The sequence below is a fragment of the Plutella xylostella genome, chromosome 19 (genome assembly GCF_932276165.1).
Source record: "Plutella xylostella chromosome 19, ilPluXylo3.1, whole genome shotgun sequence".
Classification (NCBI taxonomy): domain Eukaryota; kingdom Metazoa; phylum Arthropoda; class Insecta; order Lepidoptera; family Plutellidae; genus Plutella; species Plutella xylostella.
The window spans coordinates 3131778-3144846 of NC_063999.1; the positions used below are offsets into that span (position 1 = coordinate 3131778).

Here is a 13069-nt window from a genome sequence, read left to right on the forward strand (position 1 = left end):
TGTCGTTAACATTTGCAGATAGCCGGCGGCTAATGTCCTAAGTGGTTCATGTTTTATCTTAATTTAACAAATATGTACCAAGTTTCAAGGAATGCTAAAATTCTAGTAAAGTTACCTAATAATTTGAAACGTAACTGTGTACGAGTAACTGGCAAATTAGCCATACGAGTAGAGTAATAACAACACTGTCAGAATTTGAAACGTTTAGTAAGTGAGTACATTTATTCCGTTTCCACATGATCGAAACAATATTGTTTCTTTGGAAAAAATGTTCAGTTTGAACAGAATAGATCAAGTGGTAAAATTTTTCGTTCTACATCCTGTATTAAGTACTATAGTGGTTTGCAATGGAAACCAGCAATCATGTAAACAAACCAAATTGTCACGATTACTCCGTAATCACATACATTTTCGATCAATTTATGAACATAGTCTGATTTCAACGAACACACCATTGTTTTCACATTATCTTCAACACGATTTAACTTGTATTTATAAGTTAAATTTGTTAAAACATTTGCAACGTAAAAATTTCGAAGTATTTGACAAGCTGTCATCTTAGTTTTTTACTCATCGAACTCTATAAGTCATTGAAAAGTTAGTGTTGTTCGTAATCTGAAGTTATCTTTTATTTTTAATTTAATAAATTATTTTAATTTAATATTATTTGAATACAATTTAAAAAAAATTCAAGAGCTTAATATAATTAACCAAAACGAAAAAAGGAAGAGGAAGAAATGAAAAAGCTCGACGGCATTTTAGACATGGCAAGCGATGACATAGTGGTTCCATTTATAATTACGGTCACCGGCGACACTTCTGATAGTGATGATGACGAAGACGAAGATTTAAATTTGTTTTAATAAACACTTTTTTTTATATATAATCAGTTTTATTTTATAGTCTATGACTTATATATTTAATCTAATTAGAACACTATGACATCACTATGGGCATAAACAATACGCTGTCAATGTCAGTCCGCCATATTTGTTTACATGATTGTTGGTTTCTATTGCAAACGACTGTATATTGCTTAACTTACTGAAATTTTAAGTATTTCATTGATTAACCAGGATCTGATTGAAAATAAAATATCTGACCACGAGACGGATAAGTAACGGATTCAACGGATCAGTTGTTTATAGACCTAGTTACATTTACCTTTGGACAAAATGATGTAGGTTCATAGTACAAGGATCACAATATACTAGGTATTCGTAGCTATCTATCTCACTCAAAACAAAGTTGTGCCGTGTTTCACATATAAGAGGTCCTGCCTTACTATACTGCATTTACAATACAAAATCGCTTGTCATATGGGACATAATTATGGATCAAGGTTATCATGAGAGTGTGCATCAGTGTGCATTGAACCCGCCTCGCTGCCACAGAGTATCTTCACACCTATACGAACTAACGTGTGTTGTATAGGTAACTTGTATATTCTGTGAACAGTGAGTGTGTTTTTAAAAACAAACGAGTGCTATTCCGTGTTGTGGTGGGAGTCAAGTGTATTTTTTCCTCAGTGGTGGGAGTGTTAGTGGTATTGTAGCCTCTAAACAAGTAAGTAAATTGTAGTTAATAAACTTTTTACATGATTACTAACTAGGTCCTAGGAGATACATAGTTAGTTAGTGTATAAGTACCCATATAAACAAAATAATAAGTAAGTACTTAGGTACTTGAAAAGATATCCTTGCGAGGTAACGAAATAAAGAATACACAATTACACATATACCAAACAACTAAGCAAACAACTATAGCTTAGAAACTATTATGTCACGTTATTTTAGAAGTCATAGTAATGTATACTTGTAGAAGTAGGTAGCTAATATTTTTATCAACGAGTTTAACTAGGTAGGTGAACATAAAACTATTTAAACTTGCATGTCCAAGACTAACCCGCCGTTACCTGTCCAGGATGGATCCTCTGGTGGAGATGTCCTCGAAGCGCTGGCCGGAGATCCGGGACAGCTTCGACACCCGGGACCCCCGGGACATCACCGGGTACTACATGATGGACATACCTTTACGACACCCGGAGTTGGTGGACGCCTTCAGTATAAAGGTGTTCTGCCCCTACGGGCTGATTGAAAACGGTGCCGTGCTATTTATTGATAAGGTAAATAACGTAAACGATAAAAAACTCCCGAGGTTCAACACTAAAAGTCACGCGTGTAACTTGTGAACGGCTAGGCCGATTTTGATAAAATATGGGCTAAGAACACTTTGGGGTAACACTACATGATATGACCAGAAAAGACCAGTTTGGAGCTACACATACTCGTTATACTTATAACACCCCTCTTTTTGGTCGGGTGATATAAACGTAGGATGAGAAACGTAGGCTACCAGGTTGATGTGACAGACCATGGAATTTGTTCGCGCATGGCATACACGTGTAAAATTGTATTGACAAACACTTGTGTTAATTGTCACCGGTCAGAACATAAGTTGCTTAGAAACAGCCTCTCAGTCAATAAGCTATAAGGTTTACGATACGATCCTATAACCACCAATAGTACATACCGTAAAAAGTACTTAGAATGATAAATATTTACATATCAAAATATACTTAGTAATGGTGATGTAAAGTTTTTTGACATTAAGGCCCTGTTCCACAATGTCTGGTTAGTGGCTACTTGTGAGATAAAATACATGCTGTCACTGTCAAAAATATAATAACAGAGAGTGACAGCTTGTATTTTATCTCACAAGTAGCCACTAACCAGACATTGTGGAACAGGGCCTAAACATAATATCTAGTACCTATCTAGTTTATCTCATCATACTACTAGTTAGCCATAAAGTTTTATTATGGTCATATCATAGATATTTGTGCTAGTTTCACTCAACTAGTTAAGATTGATAAGATATGACGAACGTAACGTAACTAAGTACTTTTAGTTATATAACTATTAAATACTTATTGTTATTATTATATCACTATACGCTTAGGTAAAGGTTACACTAATAATTAAAAGTAATCGCCACAATACATGACATCGATTAAACACCATTATTTAAATTACCTTCACCTTTCAGGGAGCTCTAAAGGAGGTCGTAATTTTGGCAAAAAACAATAACACAGAGCAATTAGAGAAGGCGATTGTTAACACAAAGAGAATAGACTGGTCTGAGGTCCTATGTGTCCCGTGGGCAGACGCCCCGGTCACCAGACTCATGAAGAGAGTCTGCCCCAAGATAGGAGTGAAGATGATCAAGTCTACTGCCACTATAAGGCACGTCCGGAGCAAGGATTCAGAACCGTTTGAGGATTTGGAGTGAGTATTTTCTCAGATATACTCGAACCCTCAAATTCATAGAGTTTTTTGTAACTTTAAAAAAGTTTACTAATCGATCGATCTATGATTTTGGCGAAAATGTTTTTTGCTATAAAATTATATCTACTTACTGTATTCTTTGTCGGGTGTAAGGACCTGAACTTGGATCTCTCAAATTGAACCCGTGCTTATCCCCAAGGGCTACTCCCTTCCTAAGCTTACCATTTCGGTTGGCCATTGGTTAAACGAGCTAACGACTTTAGCGCAATCTATTCTAAAAAAAAACTCTCTTATTTTAACAAAATCTACATAACCCAAATCTTTCTGTACCCCAGAGCCCCACCAGGCACCTACGCGGCCCCCCTGGAAGTAAAGCACGTGGACCAAGTAGACCGCGCCTGGGTGTTCCGCTACCCCACCTCCCCGCGCTTCTACCGCACCCTCATCACCAACCAGCTCACATACGGACTGTTCTCCACCCACGACCACGCTCTTCTCTGCTGGGTGACCATCTGCGAGGCAGGCTATCTCACTCACTTGTTCTGCGAAGAGCAGCACAGAAAGAAGGGTTACGCGGAGTTCCTTGGGAAATATGTGACCAATGACCAGTTGAGGTTGGGCCGGGATGTGTTCTGCTACGTGGTGGAGGATAACCTGGCGTCGATGAAGCTGTTCAGAAAGCTGGACTATGACGTCATTGGAAGGGGTGTCTGGATGTATTTCACTAGAGAGGATAAAGTGGAAGAGAATGCTGGTCTTGTGTAGTGTTTATTTAGCTAATTTTAAATAATTATTAATGGTAATTATGAAAATTTTGTACCTACTAAGTATACTTTATTTATGCTATTTAGAATTACTTACATATTATTAAAAAGTTCTATAGATTACGAATTTCCTTGGTTTATTTAAAATAAGAACATTTAGCCACGATGTGCAAAAGTCGACATCTGTGAACTTAGATAAAATAAGTTCTTAAAAGATACAGTACATGTTGTTAATCAACTGCTATACATGCACTATGCATCTTCGATAACAGAATCGCATTACCAATACCAACTCGATCAAAACAATCTCACTTTAACTATAAGCCCCTACACAGACTCAATGAAGCCCTAAATGGTCGATATGGTGACTAATTCAGTACAAGCTGTATATCAGCTGGGTCCGGTCGTATCGTGTTCAACTGTTCATTACTCGGACACAGTATCCAGTCCTCACTCGGTCATTGCCGTCTATTGAAGCTATATAAATACCCTGGAGTGTTGCTCGACTATCTCTGGGGCGAGTAAGTATGCCAACGTGATATCAAATTACATAACTATAAGGTTTCTGTTCCTTTGACAGATTTGTTTGTTTGTGATTATCTGTCTGTTTGGTTTTTGATACTCGGTAGAACATTAATACCATAGACTAATAGTTATTTTGTAATTTTGTAAGTACTGTTAGAGTGCGCACAACTTCAACTACTTTAGATGTTAAAGGACTCTGTAACAATATTTTATTTTATGTATATTCTCCTAGGCCGACATACCTAGGTATCAGATTAGGCAATTTTAAATTCGGGCCTTATGAGGGCTGCTAGAAGTTGCTAATTCAATTAAATAATTCTTATTTTACATAAAGGTACGATTTTACTTTTGACAGACAAAGATACACAGGGACAGGGATTATTTACTACATATATTATAGTTTAGCCATACACTAGTCTGAATAACAAGTTAAATCTATTGAAACTTTATTCAGGTTCCCTGAAATCTCGTATTAGTAGCAACAATGGATCCCCTAGTAGAGCTAGCCCCTGCCCTGTGGGCCGCAGCGAGGGACACGTTTAAAAGCTCACCCCACTGCCTGCCAGCTTACTACGCTATGGACATGTTGATTCGGTTTCCTGACATATGCACGACTCTCGGAGCTAAAGTCTACAATGTGGGTGGGGACAGCACTGACGGAGTGGTCATCACTATGGATAAGGTAAGTATAGGTAGCATCGGGGTTTTTAGGGTTCCGTAGCCAAAATGGCAAAAACGGAACCCTTATAGTTTCGTCATGTCCGTCTGTCCGTCTGTCCGTCTGTCCGTCTGTCACAGCCGATTTACTCGGAAACTATAAGTACTACAGTGATGAAATTTGATGGGAATATGTGTTGTATGAACCGCTACAAAAATATGACACTAAATAGTAAAAAAAAGAATTGGGGGTGGGGCCCCCCATACATGTAACTGAGGGATGAAATTTTTTTTTTCGATGTACATACCCGTGTGGGGTATCAATGGAAAGGTCTTTTAAAATGATATAAAGTTTTCTAAAAAACATTTTTCTTAAAGTGAACGGTTTTTGAGATATCAGCTCTCAAAGTCGTAAAAAGTATGTCCCCCCCCCTCTATTTTTATAACTACGGGGTATAAAATTCAAAAAAAAATAGAGGTGATGCATGCTAATTAACTCTTTCAACGATTTTTGGTTTGATCAAAGTATCTCTTATAGTTTTTGAGATAGGTTGATTTAACTGTAATATTATATTTGCTGCTACGGAACCCTTTGTGCGCGAGCCCGACTCGCACTTGGCCGGTTTTTTTTTCCTGGATTCCTATTTCCACAGCAAAGTTAATTTTGGAACCAAAACGTACAGAATGTTGCAAACTTGGTTGCACCCTACAAATCATTTATTTATCATGAATTATATTTCAAATACCTATTTCATAATACACATTCTTACAGGGCACAAGAATCGAGTTAATAATATTAATAAAAGACAATACTTCTAATAAAATCGAGCAAGCACTGGTAGAAAGTAAAAGAATTTGCAAAGATAAAACCATATGCGTTCCTTGGGCTATGCCAAATGTTATGGGGATGATGGGCAGAATCAGTCACAGTATGGGGTTGTTCAAGTTTGTGGAGGGACCGTCGAGTTTACACTACATTGACAAGGAATCGAAGCCTTATGCCGACGTGAGGTATGTTAGTATCTTTAGTAAGTCTATTTATTAAGCGGCTATATACTAAATTCAAATTAACTAATTTATTTTCAGATGTCCGGCAAACACATACACATCAGCGTTGCAGTTAGCCCACGTCGACCAAATCGACGAAGTCTGGCCGCATAGATATGCAACCTCAAAGTCATATTTCGAACTCCTCATTCGAAACAATCTCAGTTACGGCCTCTTTGCAGACGACCATAGACTATTAGCCTGGACATTAATAAGTGAGGTTGGATTCCTTAACCACCTCTTTTGCTTAGAAGAATTTAGAAATAAAGGCTACGCAGAGTTTTTGATAAAGTTTGTTGTAAATGATCAGTTGAAACAGGGGAGGGATGTATTTTGTTATATTGTTGATGGCAATGATAAATCTTTGAATTTGTTTAAAAAGCTTCATTTTAAACATGTTACTAATGTTTCATGGCTGTTTTTTAAAAGTCTGTAATGTTAACTTTTAAATGAACTTTAAATTATCATAAGACAGGTCACTGTTCATTTGTCCGGTATAAAAGAGAAAGTTGTATATCGGTATCTCATTTACACCCATTTTAAGCTCCCCCACCACGAACAAAACTTTCCTTCCCATTTGTTAAAGTATTTTATATCATTCACAATTTCACACTGAACGTTCGTGAATAGCACACATTATGGATCCTTTTGTCGAAGTTCCTGAAGAAAAATGGCCGAAACTTTTGGAAAAATTAAAAGAAGTATGGCCGATGAACGCCCCTGGGTATTATGCGCTAAATTTACATCTGAAATATCCAGCACTTAGAGCTGCATTCAAGTTTACAGTGTATTGTCCTTTCAATGACATAGAAGCGGGATTCATCGCTACGACACAAAAGGTACCAATTTGTCATAGTTAAATTTGGTTTGTAGATGGTGGTATATTGGCTTGAAAGGCATAAATCTCTGATTTGCAGAAAATCTCCGTTTGTAAATTATATTGGTGGACTTCTACAAAAAATGAAATTAATGAATAATAATTATGTACTTACCTACTTTCAGGAGAATGTTATTGAGTGTATCATATGGCCATTCTCAGGCGACACAACTAAGTTAGTAGAAGCTCTGATAAACACAACAGTTGTGAACTGGACCAAGGTGACCTGTATAGACACTGTGACGTCACAAGTACTAGATATGCTGGAGAGGATTAAATCCGACATAGGATTCTCTTACTTTCACGTGGGTAGAGTAGACACTTATTTCTTGGACCAAAGTGTTGCAACATTGAACAATGTCGGGTGGGTATTTTATTGTCTAAGTTTTTTTGCTAAAAAATATGTTGTTTTAAATACTTCCATAATCACCATTTATTTTACAGTTGCCCTTCTGGGACATATCTGGCGCCAATAAAGAAGGACCTCATTCCATATGTGGACGAGAAATGGCCATACAGACACGAAACCTCCACACATTACTTCTCAACATTAGCAGAAAACGGACTGTCATACGGTCTTTATTCCTCTCGAGACCACCGGTTGCTGGCTTGGCTCTTCATTAATGAGTATTCGTTTCTATGCCACCTATACTGTGAGGGGGATCAGAGGAGGCGTGGCTATGCCGAGTTCCTGATGAGGCACGTGGTGAATAAACAGCTCAGTTCTGGAAATGGCGTCTACAGTTACGTAGAGAAGGGGAATGAAAGGTCAGGAGCACTGTTCAGAAAGTTGGGCTTCGCAGTTATTGACGAAGGAGCGTATGTGTACGTCCAGAAATTATGAAACCATGCAAATGACTTGTATTTCACATAAAGATACCCCATTTCACCAATGAAGAATAAGGCTTATCCGAAAATAAAGTAGGTATCTTTTTGGTATGTTGATGACAGTTGCTTACTGTTCTCTCGTGTAAATAATAATAATATAGTAGGTATATGAATAGACTAATTCTAGGATATGGCTTATTCTTCAATAGTGAAATCGGGCCGTAAAAGTCTAAGATATAATGTGGTGAAAGGATAACTCATTAATCAATGTTTAAATGTTTTGTTTTTGCATAAATCATAAATATTCTTTGTTCTAGTAGTATCATATTTATTGTATTTTTTTACTGTACCTACAGTTATCGGTTAAGGCTAAGGTATGGTGGGGTTATGGTAAATTAAACATGATTGTATACAACAAATAAATATATTTTCCATTAAGTTCCATGTATAAATTTTAAAATTACTTTTCAAATAACATTTAGGTATGACAACAATGTTTCAATAAATTATTTTACAATATTTTGGAAGTTAAAAACTTTTAATCACATTTTCTATTTATATTTTATAATTGTTATATATTTATGTATACCTACTTTAGGTAATATCCTTCATCTATAATGTATATAATGTGGTATACGATAATTTGTTAAATAAATTTTTGGTAGGTATAATAGTTAATTACTTTAGTTCTTTGCTAATTTATAATAATATGTAGCTATGTTAAATATAAAATGGTTGGTGCAGCAAGAATTTCGAATTTTCTCTTTTATTTAGGTAATATTCATATTATGCAATACACGTAAATATATTGCAGTAAAATTGCACCAAAAATTAATCTTATAGAAATTGGCAAAGGTAAAACAACAGGTGTTGTTGTATGCAGTAAAAAATTATATTATACCTAGGATGGATTTTTATATGACATTGCATAAATAGTGAACGAATTAAATTTAAAGTTTATTTAGTTAATGAATGCAAAGCTACATAAGTACCTTTGTATAAAAAATTCTTTAAGGTCGTCGAAGCATGGGTACCCCTCTGAACATTTTATACAAATATCTTTAAAAGTAAGTACTTAGTTGTTGTCCATTTTCAATTTCTTTTGAGCAGACTGTTCAATATTTATTGTGTTCAGGCTTGTCCGTGAAAAAATTTATCTAGATTTATCATAAATTTCAGTTGTTTTCTATAATCTCTAGTAGGCAGGTACCTCTATCATGCATTATCTGGTCTTGTTCACTTTTTATCTAATAAACACAATACATACAACACAGCATTTTGTTTGCCTTACCTAGACTAAATTCAGCGAAATTTGATTGATTCCCATAAAATATTAGGTACTTTAGGGAACCTTATTAACCATCGAAAGTTAACCCTATAAGTATAATATAATATTCTATAATCTAAGAAAACATCGAACAATGGTCCACATGGAAATTTAACTTACTTGAAACTTAAATATTATAATAAGTTACGCTTAGGTACATGTATATTAAAGTATTAATCTAGTCACAAAAAGCAAGAAAAGAACATTTTAACAAAAAATATGTACAACTAGAAAGGAATAATTTACTTGTTTTATTAGTATTTTAATCCTACACATAATAATTATTATGTAATGGTAAAGTAGAAAAATAATAGACACTAAAATTCCGTAAAAAATATACATTGTGCGTTCCATTTAAATATAGGTAGGTACATAGGTAAGTACAATACAGAAAGGTACTTTTAGGCAAATGGTAAAAAAACACTTACGTACAAATCTTTATAAAGCTTAGTAAATTTGGGCGACAGTACTGAGCTTCGGCCGGAATTAGCTATACTTATACTTGATCTTTATGTATGTGAAAGCTTGTCAGCGCTTTGAAGCAAAAGCTCTGTACGACTATATTTAACTCGGGAGGACTCATCTGTAAATTATATTTAAACACCAACACTGAAATTGTTAAATAAAAAATATACAAAATTTGTCTAACTATTACAGCTAAATAATATGATTACTTCCTACCCAAAAATAATTAGACTAATTTATTAAAATGGTTCATCAACAAATTTGCTTAAACTAATAAACTTTGGAATCTGAAACTAGGCTCATCATTTATAAAGTTTTCTACATCAACAAAATATTATAATTACAAATTTAAAAATCTAAAGCGCCTGCGCTTTTAAATATTTGCATTTTTGCAAGTAAATCCACAATAAAAATCATTATAAATTCTATATAACAATTAAAGTTAAAAAAACTATGGGTATATTACAAAAATCTCCATACTAAAATACGAATGTATATATACTTACAAAGCAAACATGTTTGCTATAGATGTTCTTTATAAATAATATCAAAATCCTACACGTTACAATATATAGCATCTAGCAGCGAGCACAGGGGCGCTGGTTCTACACATACACACGTCATTTATCCATATAAATAATATGTAATATATTATATTAAAATTTAGTTTTCTAAAGAATTGGCACGATTGAATAATTTGAAAAATATATCCTATAATTTTAGCGTAACATAGCTAAGTAGGTACATAATACAATTAATGTCATTTTTATCTAACTTTCAGTAAAATATGTACGCTATATATATATTCTCATTTACAACGACAAAATAGGTACATAATATAATGAATAACTATATTTATTGGAATATAAAATGGCACAAACATTGACATAAACACTGACACGTACTAACATCAAAATATGAAAATAACTCAATATTTCTATTTATATTTTACTTCTTTTGGCTACGTTTTTTTACCTACATTGAAACTCATATAAAATTTACTTATGGTGTTTCGGTAGGGTTTATAATTCTCAGATTTACCCGTATCGTGTCCTCTTTATATTTTTGAAAGTTGCTGGAATATTAATTCATATCAAATGTGGTATACATTAAACAAAAAAAGTTACCGACAAACATTTATGAATAATATTAGAGCGTCGCGCGCGACTCGAAGACGGTCCATGTTTATTCATACCTTTCTATCTAATGCACCGCAGCTAAGTTGCTTCATTATAATGTTGATCAAAGTCACAAAGCGAACTGATTTGCACCAGATAAGCTTTATTGAAATAATTAGTTAGTGACTAGCTAGTCCTAGTTGACCCTGTGTAGCGGCGCGGCGGCGGCGGCGGCGCGCGCGTCCCTAGATCAATTGCTATCTACGAGATTTAGAATCTACTTACGCTTTCATCCACCTTATATAGGTTTTCAGGCACTGCCTAGCTACCTAGTGCTAGTGTGGCCGACCTTGCGGTGTCCTATATACAAAATATTTTAATATTCAATATACATATACTAAGAAATACAACTTTTTAAAAATTTGGCAGTTACAGTATTTAAACGATGCGACCAGACTAAACATTAAGTTACGATTATAATTACGAGATTAATAATACGGATACCGAGATTTAGGAGACACAGGAGCCCGCTAACACTATAGCTACATCGGGTTCCTGTCGAGCTTGGTACGAGCTAGTTCATCGAGCAGGGCGTGGAGGTGGGGCGCGGGGGGCGCGGGGCACGCGGGGAGGAAGGCACGGCGTGGGGCGGGGGAGCGGCGCGGGCGCGGCGCCGCCGCCCGCCATCAGAGCGGGAAGCAGCGGGACGAGCGGCGCGGCTCCGAGCTGCCGCGCCGCGCCCCGGCCGCGCGCGCCGGCAGCGGCTGCAGGCGGTGCATGGAAGGCCTTGACGACAGCCGCGCCTCGCCCGCCGCCGGCTCCTCGTGGTCGGCGCCGGGCGGCGGTGCGGGCGGCGCGGGGGCGGGGGGCGGCGAGGGCGCGGGGTCGGGGGGCGACGAGGCCGCGCGCGCGGCGGGCGGCACGTAGCGGCGCGTGCCGGCGGACGAGGGCGAGGTGTCGCGCGCGCGCTCGGGGCTCGTGAACACGGAGTCGGAGGCCCAGCTGCGGCCCTCGGAGTCCTGGCGCAGCGTGTCGCCGGCGGAGCGCGTGGAGCCGCGCCGGCTGGCCGCGGGCGAGTCGTCGTCGTCGATGGCGCGGAAGTCCAGGTTGCTGAGGTCGATGGCGGCGCGGTGCGCGGGGCGGCGCAGCGAGGGCCGCTGCGACATGAAGGCGGCGTCGTAGTCGCACATGCTGGTGCGGTCGGAGCGCGGCTCCTCGTACAGCGTGAGCTCGCTGGTGGCGGACGGCGTCTCCTCGCGCAGCGACGGCGCCTCGCTGTGCTCCGAGATGTCGAACGTGAAGCGCGCCTCGAAGCGCTCGGGGCTGAGCGGCGGCGCCGAGCGCGAGCAGTCGTCGCGCGGGTCGTCGTCCTCGTCCCGGGCGGGGTGCGCGCGGCGGGACGGCGACGCCTGCTCCTCCGAGTCGGTGGAGCGGTCGGAGCGCGCGGGGCGGCGCGCCAGCGCGGGCTGCGAGCCGCAGGGGCCGTGGCGGCAGCACGGGCGCACGTCCGAGCCGCTGCTGCCGGTGGACTTGGACAGCGGTGCTCGCCGCCGCCGCGCCGCCTTGCTCTTCACGCGGCCGTACAGCGACGTGAAGTCCTCGGAGCAGAACTTCTCGAACAGCTCCTGCGAGCTGAGCCGCGTGGAGCCGGTCGCGTTGTAGAAGGCCTCCGTGGGCGAGCGCTCCGTGCGCTCGTACAGCGCGCTGGAGCTGGCGCGCTTCGACTTGTCCATGAGGCCGAACTTGTATATCTTGGGCAGGCGACGCTCGAAGATGCCCTGCGAGAGCGCGCGGGCGGGCGCGCGGCCGGCGGGCGAGCGGTCGCTGATGACGCGGTCGGACGACACGCCGCGCAGCGCGGGCCGCGGCGGCGTGGGCGGGCGCGCGTGCGGCGGCTCCGCCTCGTCCGTGCTCTCGGAAGAGTCGTCCGTGTCGATGGAGTCGGTGCGGTCGAGCGAGCGCTGGCGGCACTCGCAGGGCGGCTCCGGCTCGCCCTCGTCTGTGGCGTCGCCCTCGTCGAACGAGATCTGATGCGGGCCGAGGCCGAACGCGCGGCGGCGCTCGTCGGCGGCGGCGGCGTCGTCCTCCAGGCGGATGGAGCGGCGCAGCGGCGGGCGGTCGCGGCGCGGGGGGCGCGGGGGCGCCTCCAGCGTGGCGGCGTGCGCCAGCGGCGG

General features: G+C 40.2%; 3 protein-coding genes across 3 annotated transcripts; all 3 read left to right on the top strand.

Annotated features, from left to right (window-relative positions):
- Window positions 1-1399: 1399 nt before the first annotated feature.
- On the top strand, window positions 1400-4145 carry LOC105395288. Its single transcript, XM_048627873.1, has 4 exons — window positions 1400-1566; window positions 1924-2125; window positions 3049-3287; window positions 3623-4145. Exons 2-4 carry the CDS (start codon window positions 1925-1927, stop codon window positions 4050-4052), a joined length of 870 nt encoding a protein of 289 aa, XP_048483830.1. The 5' UTR covers window positions 1400-1566; window position 1924; the 3' UTR covers window positions 4053-4145.
- An 804-nt stretch (window positions 4146-4949) lies between these two features.
- Window positions 4950-6794, top strand: LOC105395290. Its single transcript, XM_048627877.1, has 3 exons — window positions 4950-5258; window positions 6006-6244; window positions 6320-6794. The coding sequence occupies exons 1-3, from the start codon at window positions 5061-5063 to the stop codon at window positions 6714-6716; spliced, it is 834 nt and encodes a 277-aa protein (XP_048483834.1). The 5' UTR covers window positions 4950-5060; the 3' UTR covers window positions 6717-6794.
- An 83-nt stretch (window positions 6795-6877) lies between these two features.
- On the top strand, window positions 6878-8423 carry LOC119690287. The gene is made up of 3 exons (XM_011567236.3): window positions 6878-7119; window positions 7283-7521; window positions 7602-8423. Exons 1-3 carry the CDS (start codon window positions 6919-6921, stop codon window positions 7999-8001), a joined length of 840 nt encoding a protein of 279 aa, XP_011565538.3. The 5' UTR covers window positions 6878-6918; the 3' UTR covers window positions 8002-8423.
- Window positions 8424-13069: the final 4646 nt, after the last annotated feature.